The sequence below is a fragment of the Chroicocephalus ridibundus genome, chromosome Z (genome assembly GCF_963924245.1).
Source record: "Chroicocephalus ridibundus chromosome Z, bChrRid1.1, whole genome shotgun sequence".
Taxonomy (NCBI): domain Eukaryota; kingdom Metazoa; phylum Chordata; class Aves; order Charadriiformes; family Laridae; genus Chroicocephalus; species Chroicocephalus ridibundus.
Genome location: NC_086316.1, coordinates 49172265 through 49191559, shown reverse-complemented (window position 1 = coordinate 49191559; position 19295 = coordinate 49172265). Strand labels below are relative to the sequence as shown.

Below are 19295 nucleotides of genomic sequence, written 5' to 3'. Positions count from 1 at the left end.
CTTGGTTAACCTGAAATTGGCCATTTGCACAAGCTTAAGCAAAAGCATCAGAAATAGTGAATCCTCATAAGAACAAATACTTAGACAATCTTAAATGATAAAGATGTCATAATTGAAAGAGTTACAGTGAAATCTCACAAAGTGCTTCAACATTGTTATTCTTATAAATGTATAAAAAATGAGTTTGAAATATTTTTGCAAGTTGAGAGTTCTGGAGATTTTAATTGAAGACTTTCCATATAGGTTTAAACTTCTTCATTTTTTAACTTATAGTTGTGCAGATATTTTAAAATACTCCCAGCTGTTCCATTTCCTTGCATGTCAGTCCATTTTGAAGGAGTCAGAGAGGGATGAAATTGGAAGATCTGCTTGATATTTTAGCTACTTAATAAATACCTGTGTTAAGGTATGGTAATTGAAAAACAGAAATAAAGGAAAAAATAAATAATAAACTGTAGATGTATCATATTCTGTATCTCAGAATTAAAGTTATGATTTCAGTTATAGAAGTTCATTAGCGAAACTAGTTGAGGTAGAAGCATTTCCTAATTTGGGAGGACATGGTGAATTTTCTTCAGGTAACAGCAGAAGGATTTCTTGTGTGTAGATCACATCTCTAGAACTAATTGCATTTACTGACTGTCATTTAAGAAAATACTGGGTTATTTTCCCCATATTTTCAACAAAGAGTAACACTGCTCTTTTTTTCCTCCTGGGTCTTGTTAGGATGATGATGGTCACCTTCATTAAATTTAAAGCATCCAGCTTTCATGAGTGTGTAGATTTAGAAGTTTCTCTCTGTTTGAGGTACACCATGAAATGTAATCTTTTAGGAGTTGATGATCAACAATATCAAAGGTTCTATATGTAGATTAAGAAATTATTTAAGGTAAGAGATAGGGGGAGATTTTAAAGAACTTAACTAAGCACCTAGTTGTAATTGATAGTTGTAGGTATCTCTTACCTGAAAGGAAGTAGTTTCAGTGTTCCAAACAGTAGAGGTAATGACATTCCACTAAGACCTGTGTGTCTTATTTTTAAAAGAAAACCAGAAATCAGAAAATATTTTTATTGTGAAAAATGAGATCTTTGGATCCAAAACAAATGCCTAAATTTGCGGTGTAGGTGTATATTTACAGCAACAGTTGAGGAAGATTTAGAAATGGAAGACTGATGCAAAAAGTGTAGTACACTGTGTACTGGTGTAGTGTAAGATTGTAAATGGTCTAGTACATTTGTATTGTTCAGCTGCTATTGTAAAACAACTAAGAGAGTTCCTGCAGAATTATGTTGTAATATGTTTTTCTGGGAATGACTGGGATAGTGACATCTATCTTTTCATGAACACAGTTATGTTCTCTCTCTTATTTCTAGGTGGCAGGGGTTTTTTTGCCTTGAGTTCCTTAAAAGTAAAGGTTTGCACTGTGGTAGAAGTTAGTACTCTTTGAAACCTGTTATTTTGCATGATGTTAATGTTTTTGTACCATAGGGGAGTAATTCAAAACTTTTTTAAAGCTGAAATTTCGGTGATGGCTGCTCTGCTAAATCTGCTGAATAGATGCCATTGCAGTGAAGTGGCATCTGCCTGTCTAGCATTCTCTGTTTGAAGAGCTCTTTGTATTGTCCTGTGTAGGGATGATACTAGTGAAGACCAGCTGGTACATTTCTGTGAGTGCTGCTCGCTCTGCAGGATGGCAGTCCTCATTATAGTGGAAGCAGGCTTCTGGTTTTATACAACTTCATGTGTGCTAGGCTTTATGTAAAAGACAAACGAGAGAAAAAAAGACTGAAATGCTTCTTTCCTCCATTCTTCCTCTAGTTCCTGAAGATGAAATGCAATAGACTTTTGCTGAGCTAGAAGACAGCCCAATAAAGTTGCTAGGTGCAAAGGCCTTCCCTCCTGGACCACCTGTGGCATAACTTTCTTGCATTGAGATACATGTTTTGTTGCCTGCATCTCTATTATGTTTCTTAACTGGTTGCCTTTTTCTGTCCAGAGACAGTCCAGTGGTGAAAGGAAACTCTATTTTTGCCTTAACTGGTCTTGCAGTTGCTGTAGCCAAATATGAAAGCAGCCTTTCCTCAGACACTGAAGGGATGCCTGAGGTGAGTCAGTCTTGCAAAGACATTCTCTACCCTTAGTGGAATATAATGAAGCAATGTGACCAGGTGTTTGAGGGGCTGGTGAGTGGATGCGAAGTACTTCATAGTTTGAAGTTCAGATTTCACCCTGCTCAGGGAATGCCATCTGGTAGCTGCCGTGTCACCTATACCAAAAGCAGTCAGAGTGCGTAGGCGCCTTCTCACAAGAAATGTGATGGCTAACAAATTTATGGGTTGGTTTTGACAGATTACATAGAGGTCTAGTGGACACTGAAACCCAGCCAGCCTCTTTTCTCATCTCTTAATCAGTTACAGTAAAGTGTTGTAAAGTAGCATACTTGACACACTTCCTATTTTGGCATCAGCACAGCATCTCATAATCTTTCACCAGCTGGGATGGTCCAAGTTTTATGTGCAGGGATAAGAAAGATCTTAAAACCAGCCGATCAACCAAAGAAAAGCTCAGATCAATGGGTGTCCGTTGTAGGCTAGGTTACACGCATACACTGATATGGACAATTTTTGCTAATTGATCCAGAAGGCTTAGGGTACCTAAGGCTTGCAAGGAAAGGAAGGTAATACTCAGAGAGCCCTTTTATTTTTCCCCTGCTGTGGTTGTGAGGCTCCCTTAACAACTATCATTTTTGCTTTCACTGAATAGTACCTGATTAAAAGTGGTGACTGGAGGGTCAGGATTGGCAAGTAAATCATGCCACTTGTTGTACATAAGAGTGACAAAATCATCTCATTGCTGATGGATTATAAGTGGAACATCAGCTGCTGAGCTTCTGTTCAGGTAGGACCTGATTTAAGAAAAAATTATGATGAATATTTGGGTTTGATTTTTTGCAGACTGAACCTGATTTTCTTCCCACAAAACACTGGATTTCTATGGTCACAGAGACCCTCTTTAGTATTGTGAATAGCCGCTATCACCCTAAAGGTCAAGTCTTCCCATGGTTCTACCAGGTATGTGTTGTGGTGTTAAACGCAAGAGAATACGTCTGTGTTTCATACCTGGCATTCCTAGTGTGGAGTTTCCTGGGTTTGTTTGCCCTGTAGTAGTTGTCATACAGGAGAATCAAAACTTTTCTTACTTTTGTTCTTTTACTTTCATTGTGCTTTCTGCTTATATTTGGGTTTGCCTTGAGTTTTTGTCTCTACTACCAAAATAGTAAAAACCACATGTGAGGATACATGATTGAAGGAAATTTTAAAAACAAAAAAAAGAACAACTTAAAAATCTAGAATATTTGGTGTATGTACGAAACAAAACCTAACATGAACAGACTCTCCTCAGACCTCACTATCAAACTCTTGATTGATTCTGATGCCGTTCTTTAGGGCTCTGAAATGCATACTTTTTCAAAATCTAGTACTTACGGAGCCAGTGATTACTGTTTTACAGCACCTCTTGAACCTCTGAGGGCCAGTAGAAGTTGTATCATGTGTGTTTGCAGTGTGATAACCAGCCTTAAATTCTCAAGCCATGTAAGTATTAGGCAGTTCTTAAGTAGGACCTGGAGATGGACTGAAAGCTCAGTATTGACCTTAAGGAATAGGTATTGCTAACTCTTGACTATCTGTGGTCAAAATGGCCAGGTTGGAGATTCTTTGTGTCATGAATGCAGAAGGGAACTTGGGTCCTACAAGGCCAAATACCAGTCTGCTAATATATCATTATGTTTTCTAACTAGAACTTTATTAACTGCATTCATGAATTACATTTAGTCCAGTAGATGAGATGCCAGCATCAAAAAGCTGAAAATTACTGATGGACCTGAATCAGCTCTGGCATGTGACCCCTGTCATCACTGATAGGGGCATAGGTCACCAAATCAAATGTAGTGTTAAATAAACACTAGACTGGTCAGATATAAGGAGATTCAACTGCTTGGTTGACACAAGCAATTCTTAATTAATTATTCTGACTCACGGCTTTAAAAATAGTGCTTTTAAAAAAAAAAAAAAGTGGTTTTGAGATGGAACAGTATGACAGTGTTTTAATTTCTAAAATCCACTATATTTAAAAAAAAAAAAATTAAAAATCTTATGCTTGTAAAATTCTACGGTACACTGTAGAAATCACTGTCTTGCAGAGTGCCTTGCATCCTGATGGGATTTTTTTCTTTTTCAGAGTTGCACATGGAGGTTGATAAATATACATTAGGGTATTACAATCAGTCTGTTGCTTTACAAGTAGAGGTAGCTGTATGGATTTTACCTTTCAAAATGGAAAGGAATTAAAAACCTTTGTAAGAGATCTTTCTTCTAGAAAGCATCTCTACTGGTTGTCTTACAAGACCTCATGATACGTGGTCACCCTAGGTATGATGCTTCTAATGTATTGCTTTTTCCAGCTCACTGAATTCTTGGTGTGTTACATTTACAGAAGTACATTAACATCATGGTTAGTGGTTTCTGTTTGCCCTTCTGATCACACTGCTGGATATTTTAACAAGGAAGGTGAAAACTGAAATAAACCAATGTATTTATTTGCAGACTAGTTATTAAATTCTAGTTGCATCCTGTATTATCCTTTGCTTACAGTTTCATACTTAACAATCTTATTTACACTTAGAAATGATATGCTGAATTACCTTAGTTTTAAGCTGCTTACAAAGTAATGCAAATGGAAAAGTTACCATACACAATTCTATGCGTATTTACATGATTCTTTGTTGCCAAATTGCAATACCTCTGTGCTGCTGTTTGCTGTGTAGGTATTTATTTTAAATTCCTAAAGAGCTGAGTATTACTACCTGGAAGGGAATTTTATTTCCCTCCCCCAAGAGGAAAAGAAAAAAAAAATTATTTTTTATGTTTTTCTAGAAATCCTATTCGGGTGAAAATACTGCTAGTATTATAGCTCGTTCCTGTGCGGCCACTGCTTTGTCTCTCCTGGTGCCAGTTTTCATTGTATCATGCAAGGAGAAGGTGGAGGAGGTCCTGAATATGCTGACTGACAGGTTACCTGGGAAACCAAATGCTGATGAGTCTCAAGCTGTTCAAATCCACATGGGCCTTGGTTTGGGGATGTTTATCTCACGTTTGTATGAAGAAAAAGTCAGGTAAGGATTACCATACGTATTGTAGGTGTGTAAATAACTTCCTTCTTTTTCCTGTGTGTGGCCTTAAATTCTGAGGAATTAAAGTATTTACAAGTCACAGGCAAATGTGAGGTTTTGCAACATTTCTAAAAAGGTGTCTCTTGTTATCAGTCTTCACCACCGCCCCCCCCCAGTGCTATCCCAGATATTTTGCCATTCTTTCAGGGTGAATGATTAATTTTCCTAATATCCTAAAGTACATGTGCAAAGCAGTCAGCTAGAAGAGCCACACACATGCTTTTAAAGGGGACTAGCTGCCCTATGAGACTTAACAGTAAAATAATTCACAGTTCTTATCGGTTCCATGGGAAGTGGTGCTCTGGACACTGGATAGTGTCCGCTTAAATCATGTGAGTTGCACATATGGGGCTAGAGCTACAACAGAAGTAGTGTAATGAGCTGTCTTTAAGGCATGCTGTTATAGCTATGTTGGCAGAAAAGAAATGTTCTGAAGTGGGTAGAAAATGCCTCCTTTACAGAAGGGGTGGCCTCAGTTGCAAATTTCCGATGATTCCAAGGAAAGTAAAAACTAGGTTTGACTTTATACTTCTCCAGCTTCGTGACTTCTAGGGATTCTGTCTGCCTATACACCCATAATAAATGTTTAATTGGTGCACGAGCACAGATATAAAACAGATTTGGCTGTCAGTTGTTAATTTGCTGAGTGAAGCTAATGTTTCTGACGTACCTGCCTTTGTTAAAACACTGTTGTAATCTTTGTGCTTTGGTGTCTAGCTGAGATCATGTTGTATCGGTATCTTCCTCCTACTGTCAGGTGTGTTTTACAAATCCTGCGTGCTGGGTTTCTTTCTGAGTGTTGTAGCAATAATGGTTGCGACTTAAGGTCTGAATTTGTTTTTATTATGTTTATATGAACTTGACACAAATGACCAGTCATATAGTTATTGCTTACAGACTAGTATGAGAACCTGCTAGAGCAAGAAAAGAATTGTATTTAGTGGCACATTCAGTCTTAGCATGAGGTTTAGTATCCTATATGATCCAAAGAGTATAGCCGTGTTAGTAATTTTCTTCGTTTCTGTTTTGTTTTGGTTTTGTAGTGATGTACCTGGTCAACACATGAACTTAGTTCTAATGAAGTCCCTGGATGCACTGGAAGACTGCTGCTTTGACACCAGTCTGGAGTACAAGTGAGTTTCTTTCATTACTGATGGTACCTTGTTTTGAGCTCCACCTTTTTAATTCATGCTTTTATTGCTTAATTCTACACAGAAGAGTATAAGGATAGGATAAGGACACAGCCTGTTCTGGGTGTTCTGTAGAATTACCAACTCGTGCAGGCTGGCAAGACCTTTGGAGGTCCACATCCCTCCCCAAAACAGACCCAGCCATGGACTTGGACTACATTGCCCAAGGCTTTATACTCAGGGTTTGAAACCCCCAAGACTGGAGACAGCCCAACGTCTCTGGGCCCTGTCTCCATTTTTGGACTGTTGCTATCTCCATGTGAATGTCTGATGTTTCAGCTTGTGCCTGCTGCCTCTCTGCCTCCCACCCTGCAACAGCCCAGCTACATCTCCTCAGTCCTTTTCTGTTTGTGCCAGAGATGCTGTTGGGTGTCCCCAGAGCCATCCCTTCTCACAGATGAACCAGCTGTGGTCCCACAGGCCCTTCTCTGAGGGCAAAGGCTCCAGCCTCGCTAGCCTCCCATTAACTTGTTCCAGTTTTGTTGGTGTCTTTCCTGCATTCAGAGCAGTTCTCCAGGTGTGCTGGTGAACACACAGTAGAGGATTAATCCTTACCCTGGCTCTGATGGCTGTCTTTTGTTCATGCTGCTTGAGCACTGCTGGCTGTCATCACTGTCTGGGTGCATGTCTGACCAGCGCCCAGGGCTGTCCCCAAGAGCTGATGCCCAGCCTCTCTGGTCCCAACCTCTCTGTTGCCAGGTGCAGCACTGTGAGTTGGTGCTTGTTGAATTTCAGGATGTTCCTGATGGTTTATTCCTCTGTGTACCACCTCTTCTAAGTGAGTGTGTCCATAAATATATATATATGTATATATATATATAAAAAAAGTATATGCATGTGTGCACAGAAGGGTGTCTAGAGCACAAGTCTTATGAGGAGCGGCTGAGAGAACTGGGGTGGTTTAGTCTGGTGAGGGGAGACCTTATTGCTCTCTACAACTACATGAAAGGAGGTTGTAGCAAGGTGAGTGGTAGGACAAGAGGAAACAGCCTCAAGTTGTGCCAGGGGAGGTTTAGATTGGATATTTGAAAAAATTTCTTCACCAAAAGGGTTGCAAAGCATTAGAACAGGCTGCCCAGGGAAGTGTTTGAGTCGCCAGCCCTGGAGCTATTTAAAAGACCTGTAGATAAGGTGTTTAGGGACGTGATTTAATGGTGGACTTGGCAGTGTTAGGTTTGTGGTTGGAGTCAGTGATCTTAAAGGTCTTTTACAACCTAAATGACTTACGATTCTGTACAATTCTGTACAAGCATGTTGTCAAGAAAGAGACGTTTTGGCTGAACTTTTGAGTCTTGTTTTGTTTTTCTACCTTGAGTGTCTAGATGAGAAAGTGGCTTATCAATCCATGGGCTATGCAAACTGGAGCTTGCACAGCTATGCTACACTGATTATGTCAGCCTTGATAGGAATGTTGGTTTTATATATCATTTTTTTCATTGAATTAGGAGAATTCTCTTTTTAAAATTGGCGGGGGATGGAGGAAGTAAAAGGAATGAGGAAAACAGTTGTTTTCAATAAGTAGTGAGAATCTTTGCCTGATCCGGTGCTTTAGCTTCCACTTATGTTCTTATGTTGCATAAAAACTTAAGTTCTTATGTTGCATAAAATACTCTAAACTTTCCTCTCAGAAAAGGTCACTGTGAGAATAATGCTTGTAAGTCAGTATTCTTTTATCTGTCATAACCACACAAGCAAAAAAAAAACCCAAAAGTGAAACTCATAATCTTTTAAAGGGCAAGAAACATTTCAGATAGTTAAGCATGTTAATATGATACCTCTTCAGTTTTTAACTGAAACAGAGTTTCATAGGTTGCAGAGCCTTACGAGCTTTGCAGTTGCTCCTCATTTTAAATGGAATACACTCGGACATTATCAAGAGGTCTGTTTGTAGACCTTAAATATGCCTTTATGTTAAAGAGAAACTGAAATAAGTGTATTTTTAAAATATACTGATACATCTCTTTGCAGTATATACATCAAGGGAAAATGTGAATGACAGGTGATTTAGACAGTTCTTTATGCTACTAGATTTTGTCAGGCTTATTGATTACAGAAGCTCTGTAACAGCTCATTTTTTTCCTCCCAAACCTAACTTAGATAGGGCATAGGTTCAGCAAGTGTGTACATTCATGGCTGTTAACTTTTCCAGTTATTCACATAGATTATAGTCAGTAGATTTTTGTGAGATCAACCTCAGTGTACTGGGGAAAAAAAAGTAAATAATTAAAAAAAAAAAAATTCCAAGGCAGGGTTTCAGTTGTAATAGTACTGCATATGGATAACAAACATAGCAGTACATATGGAAGGTTTTGCTTCCCCCCCTTTCCCCCCCCTTCCTGCAAACAACAAAAAACATGTGTTGAAGATTGGGTTAACTCGGATGTTTTGAAAGGTTTGCATGTAAAACACTTTTGACAATACCAAGGGGCAGTAGAGTTTTCTGGCTTGCATTGTTACATTTCCCATATTGAGAATGAATTCTACAGGACCCTTGCAGATGTGGCTTTTTGTACAAAGTTGTTGCATGGCAGAAGTAGCTTGCGTCAGTAAGAATAAATATTGGGCAAATTATAAATGATGATATGTGTTGAGTAAAAATGTGGTAAAGAGCAAATTGTTATGAAACTTGAAATACAGAGTAGCCTTCCTTTGAATTGCTGTGTGGAACATTAAACTAACTTGCTTTTTATGGAGTTTTTTGCAAGGTCAATAGCTGCTTGATTTGACTTTAAAGCATTTTTGATCAAAACTGTCATCAAACTTTTATATTGTTGTTACAGAATCCTGTCAAACTCCACTGACCTCAATATTTTGGGGATTTGGCCCTTAAAAAAAAAATACCAGTTTTCCTTCATCCTAAAATACAAACCTTTATTTTGTTTCATGATTTGCTCATGAAGTCCATCATTCTTTGATGTGATGGACTGTACTGCCCTGTACACTACATTATTGAGATAAATGACAGTATATTCAAAGATGATTCATGACAATAGTGCAGTATGTCTGATGCACAGGCAGTAAAACACCTAAAACAAGCTGGGAAATCTGGGATATCATGTGGATGAAGTGCACTTAAATATTAATTTTATGTAGATCACAAACAACATGCCCAAGTGAAAACAATTGCTAGTTACAAAAAGCGTGGGAGGGGGGTTGAAGTTTTGCTCTTACTTCAGTCCCCACTTATGTTTTGGGTCTTTGCAAAGAGTCAATAACATTAAAAAAATGTAGATCTAATTAGGAACTTTGTGTGTTTTTGTCAATGAGCAGTAGTGTACAATTGTGTATAGAGCTCTTGCATATAAGCAATGTCCTTATTTTGTTGGTTGTTCATGAATTCAGATATGGTAGTTACTTAAAAATGTTGATTTCAAAGGGTTGTTTCATTTTCTTTGTGGGGAAAAAGAAGACACCACTGCCAAGATGCCATTCCCAAGTCTTCTAGCCATGCTCATCATCTTCATCCCCAGTTACTGAAAAACATTACCTTATAAATATGACTGAAGTTATTCTCAGAACTTTAGTTTTTACTTAGCTGAGTAAAAGCAGTAACTCTTCCTATTTTGAAGTCGGATAGCAGAAGCTTAGAAGAATGCCTAAGACCTAGCCACGTTCATATGACTGCTCCCTACATGCAGTGTCTCTCGTTGGGCATGCTCAGGGAGATGCACAAGGAGAAAAAAATCTTCATCTTCAGATGAGAGTGGCTTCTTTAAGCTATTGTGTCTGTGTGCCATTGAGAGATCACGTCAGAGCAGTGAGTATCTGCTATGCTTTTAGTATCTCATTGTGGCAGACAGAACCATTTGGGAATTTTCAGACAAAACTCTTCAGTATTAGGACTGATGACCTGAAACTTGTTGTAGGAGCACAGATGCTGAATTTAGTAAGAGTTCTCTGGTTCATAATGGGATTTCTGCTCAAATCTGAAAAAGGCAGAGACCATGAAGCTGTTTGTGCTGGCTGCCCTGTCATCTTGTTGCAATTTTAAGTATCCTCAGCATCAAACTGTTAGCTGTGCTGGACATGTCTGCCCTGTTGTAGCTGGTCCGCTGTTGCATGTGCATATTTTAATACATATGGGTTAGAATGTATACCTGACACTCATGTTCTGAAACGCAAGTGATTACCTTAATCTGTACAGCCATCTTAGCCACCCTCTGGCTCAATCACTAATTTCATTATTTTTGCGAACTGAAAGCAACAGACCCTAATACAGCCAGCAGACCTGCAATTAGTAGGTTGAACTGGGATATCAGAGTTTAGGATATCAGTATAAATCAGATGTAGAAGTTTGTATCCATACTTCCATCGTACTAGTTAGATGTTCTTGTTGATGGGGCTCTTAGTTCTTCAGGGGCAGAAGGAACAATGAGGCTGTATACGTAGGATTTATTATTTTACATGCCTGTTTTCTTCTTATGCTTTTGTTTCATCCTTTGTCTCCCAAAAAGCATCACCTATGTGTGAAATAGAAACCGTTTGTAAAATTGACTATGGTAAGTAATTGTCCACAGGGCTAGTTATCAGGCAAGGCCAAAAGGTCTTTCTGCTCAGCAACCTACATGTTGGGTTGAAAAGAGAGTTCAGAGCAGCCAAAGCATACTTAATCCTTTTTCTTTTGTCTTCTCTTTGAGCACTGGATGTATTTTGGGAGTAGGACTTGTTCTTTCACTTATGAGTCACAGTAGCCAAACAGAATCGCGAGTGCATGTTTCTACTTCATTGCGAAAACTCTGCAAATACCTGGACAGCAGTGAGGACCAAAGCAGATGGGTCCAGGAGGTATGGCCCATTTTATCACAAACTTTAAATCTTCCTTTTACTTTGTTGACTCTCTTTTAATAACGATGGACTTATTACTGAAGCTTTATATCTTTAGTACTGGAATGCTTAGTTTCTGTTATTTCTTTCACAATACATGGTTTTATACTTACTAAAGAAAACAATAATAATAGAATAACCTGAAAATGCTGTATAACATCCTGAAAAGATAACAGACATAATTCTCTAAAGTGCTTCTTTAATTCATTAACCTCAGTTTAAATTGTTAAAAGTTGGGTCCTGAGTAACTGTGGATATGGGTTTCTCTTATATCCAGTTGTTTACTGCTCATCTGATCTACTAGAAAGCAGAGAGCAAGTTGCTCTTATAGAACCTTAATGCTAATACTTCCTCCTTCAACAAGCCTTCTGTTTCCTTTTTTGAAAGCTGCTGTCACTAGCTAATGTGAATCTTGCACTTGTGAATGCTGCTATTGACCCATTTGATGTTCTCTTTGTAACTGTGTTTTGAACACCTAAACTGAGCTCTGCTAAGTTTGAGTATGCATTTCCAGAGAGGTTGTGGACTCTAAACCTGCCTGGATGTCTTCCTGTACAACCTGCTGTAGGTAAACGTGCTTTGGCAGGGGAGCTGGACTAGATGATCTCCAAAGGTCCCTTCTAACCCCTACTGTTCTGTGATTTCAATGTATTTTGCCAAGATACATCCAGTAAGTTTTGATATCGTCCATGCACTAATTCTATAACCTTGTTAAGGTAAAACCTGAGAAGGAAAACTGGTGAAATTAGAGGAGTTTACAACAGAAAAAAAAGACTCAGAATAAGCAGGTGTTTTGCACAAAAACAGCAACCCTGTGTACCTGGTGTATGTAAGCCTGCAGCAGCTGAACAGCTGAGTTGCATAATCCTTTGTTTTTTCTAAGCAAGTTAGCAGAAAGTGGTAGTATTATTCCCTTTCCCCTCTTGGTACTGCTCTGAGAGGTGTTTATTAAAGGTCTTCTTTTATGGGGTTTAATTTTTTTTTTTGGCAGTACATATGTGTTGGGGATTAGCCTTTTGCAGTTTCTGGTTCATGCGCTAAAATGACTTACAGCTATGGAAACACTTATCTCCCCAGAGATCTCAAAGTGCTTTACTGAACTTAAACTGGGTTCAATACAGCAACTACTGAGATGAAAGGCATCATGCGATAGTTTGGGATGAGAAGCAAAACCTACCCTTTTCAATTAAAATCTCTGTAAGGAGTTGTACAGATTATTACATGAGTAAAATTTGGCTGGCACCCCAGGATGAATCCTACCATATTTAAGGGATGCACAAGAGCTTCTTTCAGAGCTATAAATGGCTGGGATATAGTCCTGTACTTGAGAGGTAACTTTAGCCTGCTGCAGCAAGCTGCTGTACAAGCTGAGTATTACGTACTCTTTTAGTCAAGTTGTTGCCAGTCCTGCACAGTAGGTAGGTGCTCTCTATTTCCCTTATAGTCATGTGTTCTGTTGCTTAGGTTTGGTACGGAGGAGGTTAAACAGTTGTCACAGTTGCCTTGTTGAAAGTGCAGACTTCATTTCCTTCCTCTCCATGTCTAAGGCTGAAGAGCAAAAAGGCAGTGTCACTTGGGAATCTTCTGCAAGGACGTGAGGCTAGTGTCATGCACTGTCTTCTGGCCTGATGTGATCACAACATGCTGTCTACGCTAACATAAATAATTATCAGATACTTGTGTTGGGAAGAGTAACTGCATTTGTGTGGAAGATCAGGACTTTGACCTGCATAAAACCAGAAGTACTTTCCAAGCTTTAGTTGTTTAATGTTAGCATCAATGAAGAATCTTGCAAAGAGGGAATAAACATCTGAAAGTATGAATAGAAAATGTCATGGCTTTTTTATTGTGCTGGCACATTGCTCCATGTGCACACTGCTACAGTGAATTTGAAGAGACAGTCGTTAACAGAATTAATATTTTTTTTTCAGGTACTTGCCTATTCTGTGGCCTGTTCCTGTGTCTCTGCTTTCAGTGTTGGAATCATAGAAGCAACTGAGGCAGAGGAGGCCATGAACAAGCTACGGACTTTAGTGGAGAACAATCAGCAGGTCATAATTCAGTGTTTGGGCTTTGCTTCAGTTCTGTTTTTCTCTTATCTATTTAATATTGAATACTGCTTTACCCAGACTGTATCTTCAAGAAAGCTATATTGATCGACTTCGAACATTAACTAACATTGAGCAAGTTGCGCATACCATGCAATTACCAAGACTACCACTTGATCCATTGATTCATTGTCTACAGGTGCATAGCAATTACCAGACAGTGAAATAAAAACAGATTTATGTTTGATTGCATTTAGAAGGGAAATCGGTACTTTTGAGTTCTTTGTGTCTTTAGTCCCTGCATCCTGCCAATTTTAGTCTCTTTTATAATGTGTTTCTTAGATTCTTTTTCTTGGTGGGAAAATACTTATACTGTGCTCTTCTCAATTTTTGCTTTCCCGTAGCTACCAGACAGTTCATCATAACCACAGCCACAGCTTTTTCCAAGTGTCTGTTTCATCCCTAGTGCCTTAGGGTTACCCTCTAAAAATGCCAACAGTAATCTCCATATTTCAGTGTGTGATCTTTTTTGTTAAATGCTTGCCAGAAAAAAGAAAGGGGGGGGCGGGATGGAGGGGTGGAGAAGTGGGGGGAGGAGCAACCATTTTGAATCAAAGCCTGCTATTACACTAATCAACTATTTAGAATGTTTATCTGGAAAATAGGAAGTCTAAGCAAACTACCTTTCCTACACCTTTTTATCTTTGTATCAGAAAGTCTGTTCTAAAATAAAGGCTTGAGAGCAATCTGTGTGCCAAAGATCAGCATTTAATATCAGAAAATCCTATGTCACTTGACATAAGAAGATACTTGAAATAAGAAAGGACCCAGTACTTTAGACAAAGACATTTCTTCTAATTATGAGGAAGTAATAAATATTTAAGTAATAATTCAATAATCAATATTAAAAAGAATACAGAATCCTTTGCAAAATCTGGTTTTTAATCTGTCTTTTTCACCTTACAGACCCACAGTTTTGCTTTAGCTCTAGGTGCAATAGTACATGGCTTGTCAGCTTGTGGTCATGGAAAAGCTGAAGACCTGAGTAACAGGCTAATGCCAGCTTGGATAAAAATTGTGCTTGCAGAGGTAAAGGAGTTTGAATTCATATCCTGGGTTGTTTTTTGTTTGGGTTGGGTTTGTTTGGTTTTTTTTCAGGGTGGGTGTGATTTTAAATGAACAGTAGGGATATAATTTTCCTTGCTTCTGCAGGAGTGATGCTAGGGAAAGTTAGGACTATCTGAGCATGCTGTTTGATTGATATTTGGAAGTAAAAATATATTTTTGGGCTGTTTGCTAAAGGAAAAAGAAACTTTCTCCTCTGCTTGGATGATTTATGGGAAATGCTTATCAGTGAGATCTTAATTTGGCATCTTTAATAATTTGCAACAATATCCAAGGATAAAATCTAGATTATTAAGTGAAGATGCTTTGTGAAGTTAGGTGTTACTTATCAAAATTACACTAAAAGAATGGTGATTACAGTGCCTCAGTTGTTATAATAATTTTGACTTATCCCATTGTAACAGAAATGGTGTTTTTGAAATCAAACTCTAAACTCACATATTAAGATTGCAGCTGAAGGTAAGTGTCAGTAAAGAAACTGTTTCAGGGTTGAATTGCAATGGCATATTTTGTGGAATACAGATGGTTCTACAAAAAGGTGTTTTGTCAGGGAGAAAGGCATGATGATTTCAGATGGGGGGGAGAGAAGGAAAGCTCCATATAAAGACTTTAATTCAGCAAGAGAGGGATGAATAAATACCCAGCATGCTGGAGTCTGTCCTGAAAAGGTTTCTGGGATAAGAATGTACAAGTGATAGCAGTCATGGATTTTAAATTGGAACAAGCAAGTGTTTTGTCCTACAGTAGTGTTGTTTGATTGCATTGACTCACTGATCCTGAATTACATTTCCAGGGTTCTCCAACAATGCAGCGTCTGGCTGCTGTCAATGGGCTGGTTGCACTGGTGGGCTCTGAAGGAGGCATGATACAGGTGAGAACGTGCAAGCAGATGGTACTTTTATCTCCTCTACCAATTTGGCTAGAAAGCAAGATGAAATGACGTCCTCTGCATCCTTACAGTAGTGGTTATATACCAGGGCATCCCAGCTATGCAATAGCGGCTCATGTTGGGTAGGAACCAAGCAGGATAGAATTGCAATGTGTAAAATGGGGTCTGTTCCATTTTTCACATCATATTGCCCGTGTGCAGTGCCACCGGGGAAAAGTTTAGAGCCACATAGGCTTTCTTCTTTTCTCCTCCACACAAAAAGGCAAGTGTGCAACTGTAATCTGTCTTTTCAGTACTTGTTCTCTGTTTTGTTGTTTCTTTTTTTTCCCCCTATAAAATTCACATTATACTTTTTTCCTTTCCTCTGGCAGCTGAAATCTGAGAGCATTCAGTCCTCCCAGTTTCAAAGTAAGCTGAACGAAGTCATCAGAACCCTTACACAGGTAGGAAGGTAGCCTCTGTTTCCTGCGTTGAATAATGCACTAGGTACTGTGACACTTTGCACAAACAGGCCAAATCTGTTTAAAGGAACTGCTAATGTCTGTGTTTCTTGAATGAGGCAACGTAAGGAAATTTGTCTAACTTGGTGGTTTATTGTCTCAACAGATCATCAGTTTTTCAGGGCAGATTGGCCTTCAGACAAATGCAGCGGGGCTTTTGGGACGCCTTCATATGTCCTGTTTGTCTTCTACCCAGAACAGGGCATCTGGTAAGATGCTTTATTATTGCTGCTTAAAGAACATATAGATGTAGCACCAAGCTAAAAAGGCAGCAAGGGACACCTTAGACAATACAGGCAAGACATTGCAGCCCTGTTAAATGACATGACAGTCTTTGAATTGGAGATGCCTGGTCCTGTGTGCCAGACCTAAAGGTTGGAACATGAAGCAGGACCCCATGTACTAAATAGGATCCCCTGCCCCCACCTGCTTTTACTTGTAGTATCTAAGTAAGGATCCAAGTTGTTCTGGTCAAACTTATATATTGCTTCTGTCTTTATTCTTTTATAGAATAAATTGTAAAGACGTTTTACACTGCATATGGCATATGTGCTTGACATCTACATTATCCAGTCTTAGAACTGTTTAATCTACTCTTTGTTTTAGGACTTCCCATTGTCTAAAAAAGCCCGACACTTAATAACTGGTCCATAACAAGAGGAAGCTCACTTTTCAAAAGTGTTTTTCTAGAAGAGATCTTCTCTGGTTAGCTGAAGTAAAAAAAAACTAGTGTTCTGTGCTGTTTCAGCATAGCAATTAGAACAAAAATTCGTATTCTGTTGATACGTCATTACCTTCTGGTTTTGTTTCAATATCCGTCAGTAAAATATAGGCAGGATTACACCATGGATGAAATACCAGTAATAGGAGGAAACTAATGAAGTGGAAACTGTTCACTTCAGCGTGAGCCAAGTTGGGAACCAATAATACAAAATGTAGATAAACTTCCTCATCACAGAAGAAATATTCTTGGAGTTTCTAATTTTGGGTAATCTTGGAATATATTCCTGAGGTTAAATGGATATGGAATGTCTCTGTTGTATTAAACTTACCAGGTTTTTTATATTGACTTGCAGTGGCTGATATATTTTAAGGAAGTTCTTGTTGAGAGCTTTTTGCTTAGTCATTTAATTTGTTTTTTCAGACCTGCTCCCTCTCACCAACACAAATGTTTAGCTTGCCTTAAAAGTGGAAAGGCCAGTGCATCTATCAATAATCTTGTGGTCTAAATGCTTTTAGTAATCTACAGAATCAGTTATCTCAAACATACAGTTTGGCCTTTGAATTTACATGGGAGTTAGAAGATAGAATTGCTGCTGGCCTATTTTAGTATATAAACAGTCTTTTTGTCTTCACAGTTCCGCCAGATTTTAGGTACTTGCCTGAAAACAGCTTTATCAGGGCGGCCATTGACTTTGCCATTGAAAGTGGAAAGAAAGGTAAGAAGGGATCAAACTACAGTATCCCTCTAGGAAATTTGTTATGATTGTAAAAGGTGATCCTAATAACCCGCTCTTATTTACTTAGAGAACTTTTCTAAGTACTAATTTGAACTTCACTAATGTGGAATATTTAATCTCTAAACAAAAAATTGAATAGCACTCAAAAAGATAAAGTACAGTTGTGTAGTTGGGGCATTAGTTTTCTCCACTGAATTTTTACGACTTTTTAAAACCTTTCCCTTTCCCCTTCGCTCTGTGTCTGTGTCCCTCTGTGTCTCTGAGATGATGTATCTTCTCTGGGGGAATGAAAGTCAAATCAGTTTAAGTGTTAGCATGTATCCTCAGGAATACTCAATCATCAGGCCAACTTTATGCTGCCCCTTATTTCAGTGATCCTAGGTTAAGATTCTGTGTTACAAAGTGATATTCAAAGAGGTTACTGCTATGTGTGATAAATGCAAAGGAACCTGAAGAAAGTGTGCTGTCGCAGGAGGAGTGCTACTAAAAGAGAGATAGGTTGGAGTACAGTCTTAAGGGAGATAAACCAGAGGAGATTATTCCTGTGAGGAGCTAAGTGAGCTCACTGCTGTCCTATGAACCAGGCTTTGCTTTCAAAGGAGGTAAAAATTGCCTGTTTTTTTAAAGTCCTTTTTTAAAAAGGACTTTAAAAGCCCATTTTTCAAGTCCTTGCCTCCAGGAGGACTTTAACTGAGTTAACTCCTTGAGTTTAAGTAACACATTATGTAGCAAAGGTTAGCACTTGTCTGACAATTTTTGTGGCCTGCCCCTCCAGGATGGGGAAGAAGAGCAGTGTCAGAAAACTTGGCTGTTCTACTAACAAGTGCAAAAAATACTACCCTACTAGATGAGAAATATCTTTAATAACTTATAAATTGGGTCAAGCGGAAGGAACCAGAAATTTTCTATTTATCAGTAACAAAAAGCCTTTTCTGATAGGACATTAATGTTAAAAACACAACTGTTGATTATGAACAAGAGATACACGATTCTCAGATACAAAGAGAAATAACAGTAACTTTATAACGCTTTTTAGCATTTCACCACGCATTGGTCTTCAGTGCAGTATTAACGTTTTTCTCCTGAGAAGTTTAGCGAAGTGTGTGTATATAAAATTCAGACTGTGATTTAATCTTCTGTTGTAGGCCCTGAATCTGTGCCAACTGAGCTGGTGAAAGTAGCACTGGCACCCATTGCATTAGTTGGAGAAAGCCATCAGTACCCACCTGTAAACTGGGCATCCATTCTTTCTCCTTTGATGAGGCTAAACTTTGGTAAGATTCATAGTTTTCTACTATTAGTGACTCTACTTGTCACAAGACTTCTTTACTAACACAACTTTCACAAACTTTAGAGGCCACTTCAGGGCCTGAAGTTATTGCAGGGACTGAAGTGTTTACTATGCTTTCAAGACCAACTTTTTAATGTTTGCAAGCATATATTTGTGATCACCGTATGGACAATTTGTTTTAACTCAAGAAAAGTCACGAGAAGATCAGAACTGAGGACTTTGGAAGTTCCCTAAAGCAGTGGTAAAATTGGACCGAATTTTTCATTTGAACTATTTACAGTAAGAAAAGCCCATCGTGAAACTGAACTAATTGTGTCTTATTTTCAGTACCCACTAAATGCTGGTCCAGTGCTTGTGTCAGAGGCTGCAGGCAGCTTTGTCATAAGTTTGAACTGCTCTACAGTTCATCTAGCTATCGCTAGTCTGAAATACACTTTCTACTAAATTACACTGAGATTACACTAATTACTAAATTACTAAGGAAAACATATCCCTTTTACCATCATGATCCTGATTTTGTCAGAGCTTCTAACGGCATTTTTTCTTCATGCGGGAGAGTAGCCTTGATCTTGAAGTATTGTGTTCCTGATCCTGAAGTATACAAGACAGCTTGTATATTTTTCTACTCAGAATACCTGTTGGTGCCTGGTTTGGTTCATATAAGTGTCTAAGTTTCAAACTCATTTCCTTAAAAGAAAAAAAGAACAAAACCCAAAAAACCTACTGTGTAAAGTTTC

General features: G+C 38.5%; 1 protein-coding gene across 4 annotated transcripts in view; it reads left to right on the top strand.

The window, feature by feature from the left end:
- Window positions 1-19295, top strand: part of FOCAD (focadhesin) — a 119673-nt gene that overhangs the window by 89234 nt on the left and 11144 nt on the right. For all 4 annotated transcript variants that reach the window (XM_063319936.1, XM_063319933.1, XM_063319934.1 and 1 more), the window contains 12 exons: window positions 1998-2106; window positions 2956-3072; window positions 4936-5174; window positions 6275-6364; window positions 11059-11206; window positions 13177-13296; window positions 14260-14382; window positions 15212-15289; window positions 15679-15750; window positions 15914-16016; window positions 17166-17246; window positions 18413-18541. In XM_063319936.1, the coding sequence (XP_063176006.1) occupies window positions 1998-2106; window positions 2956-3072; window positions 4936-5174; window positions 6275-6364; window positions 11059-11206; window positions 13177-13296; window positions 14260-14382; window positions 15212-15289; window positions 15679-15750; window positions 15914-16016; window positions 17166-17246; window positions 18413-18541 (1409 nt within the window). The remainder of the gene's footprint in view (window positions 1-1997; window positions 2107-2955; window positions 3073-4935; window positions 5175-6274; window positions 6365-11058; window positions 11207-13176; window positions 13297-14259; window positions 14383-15211; window positions 15290-15678; window positions 15751-15913; window positions 16017-17165; window positions 17247-18412; window positions 18542-19295) is intronic.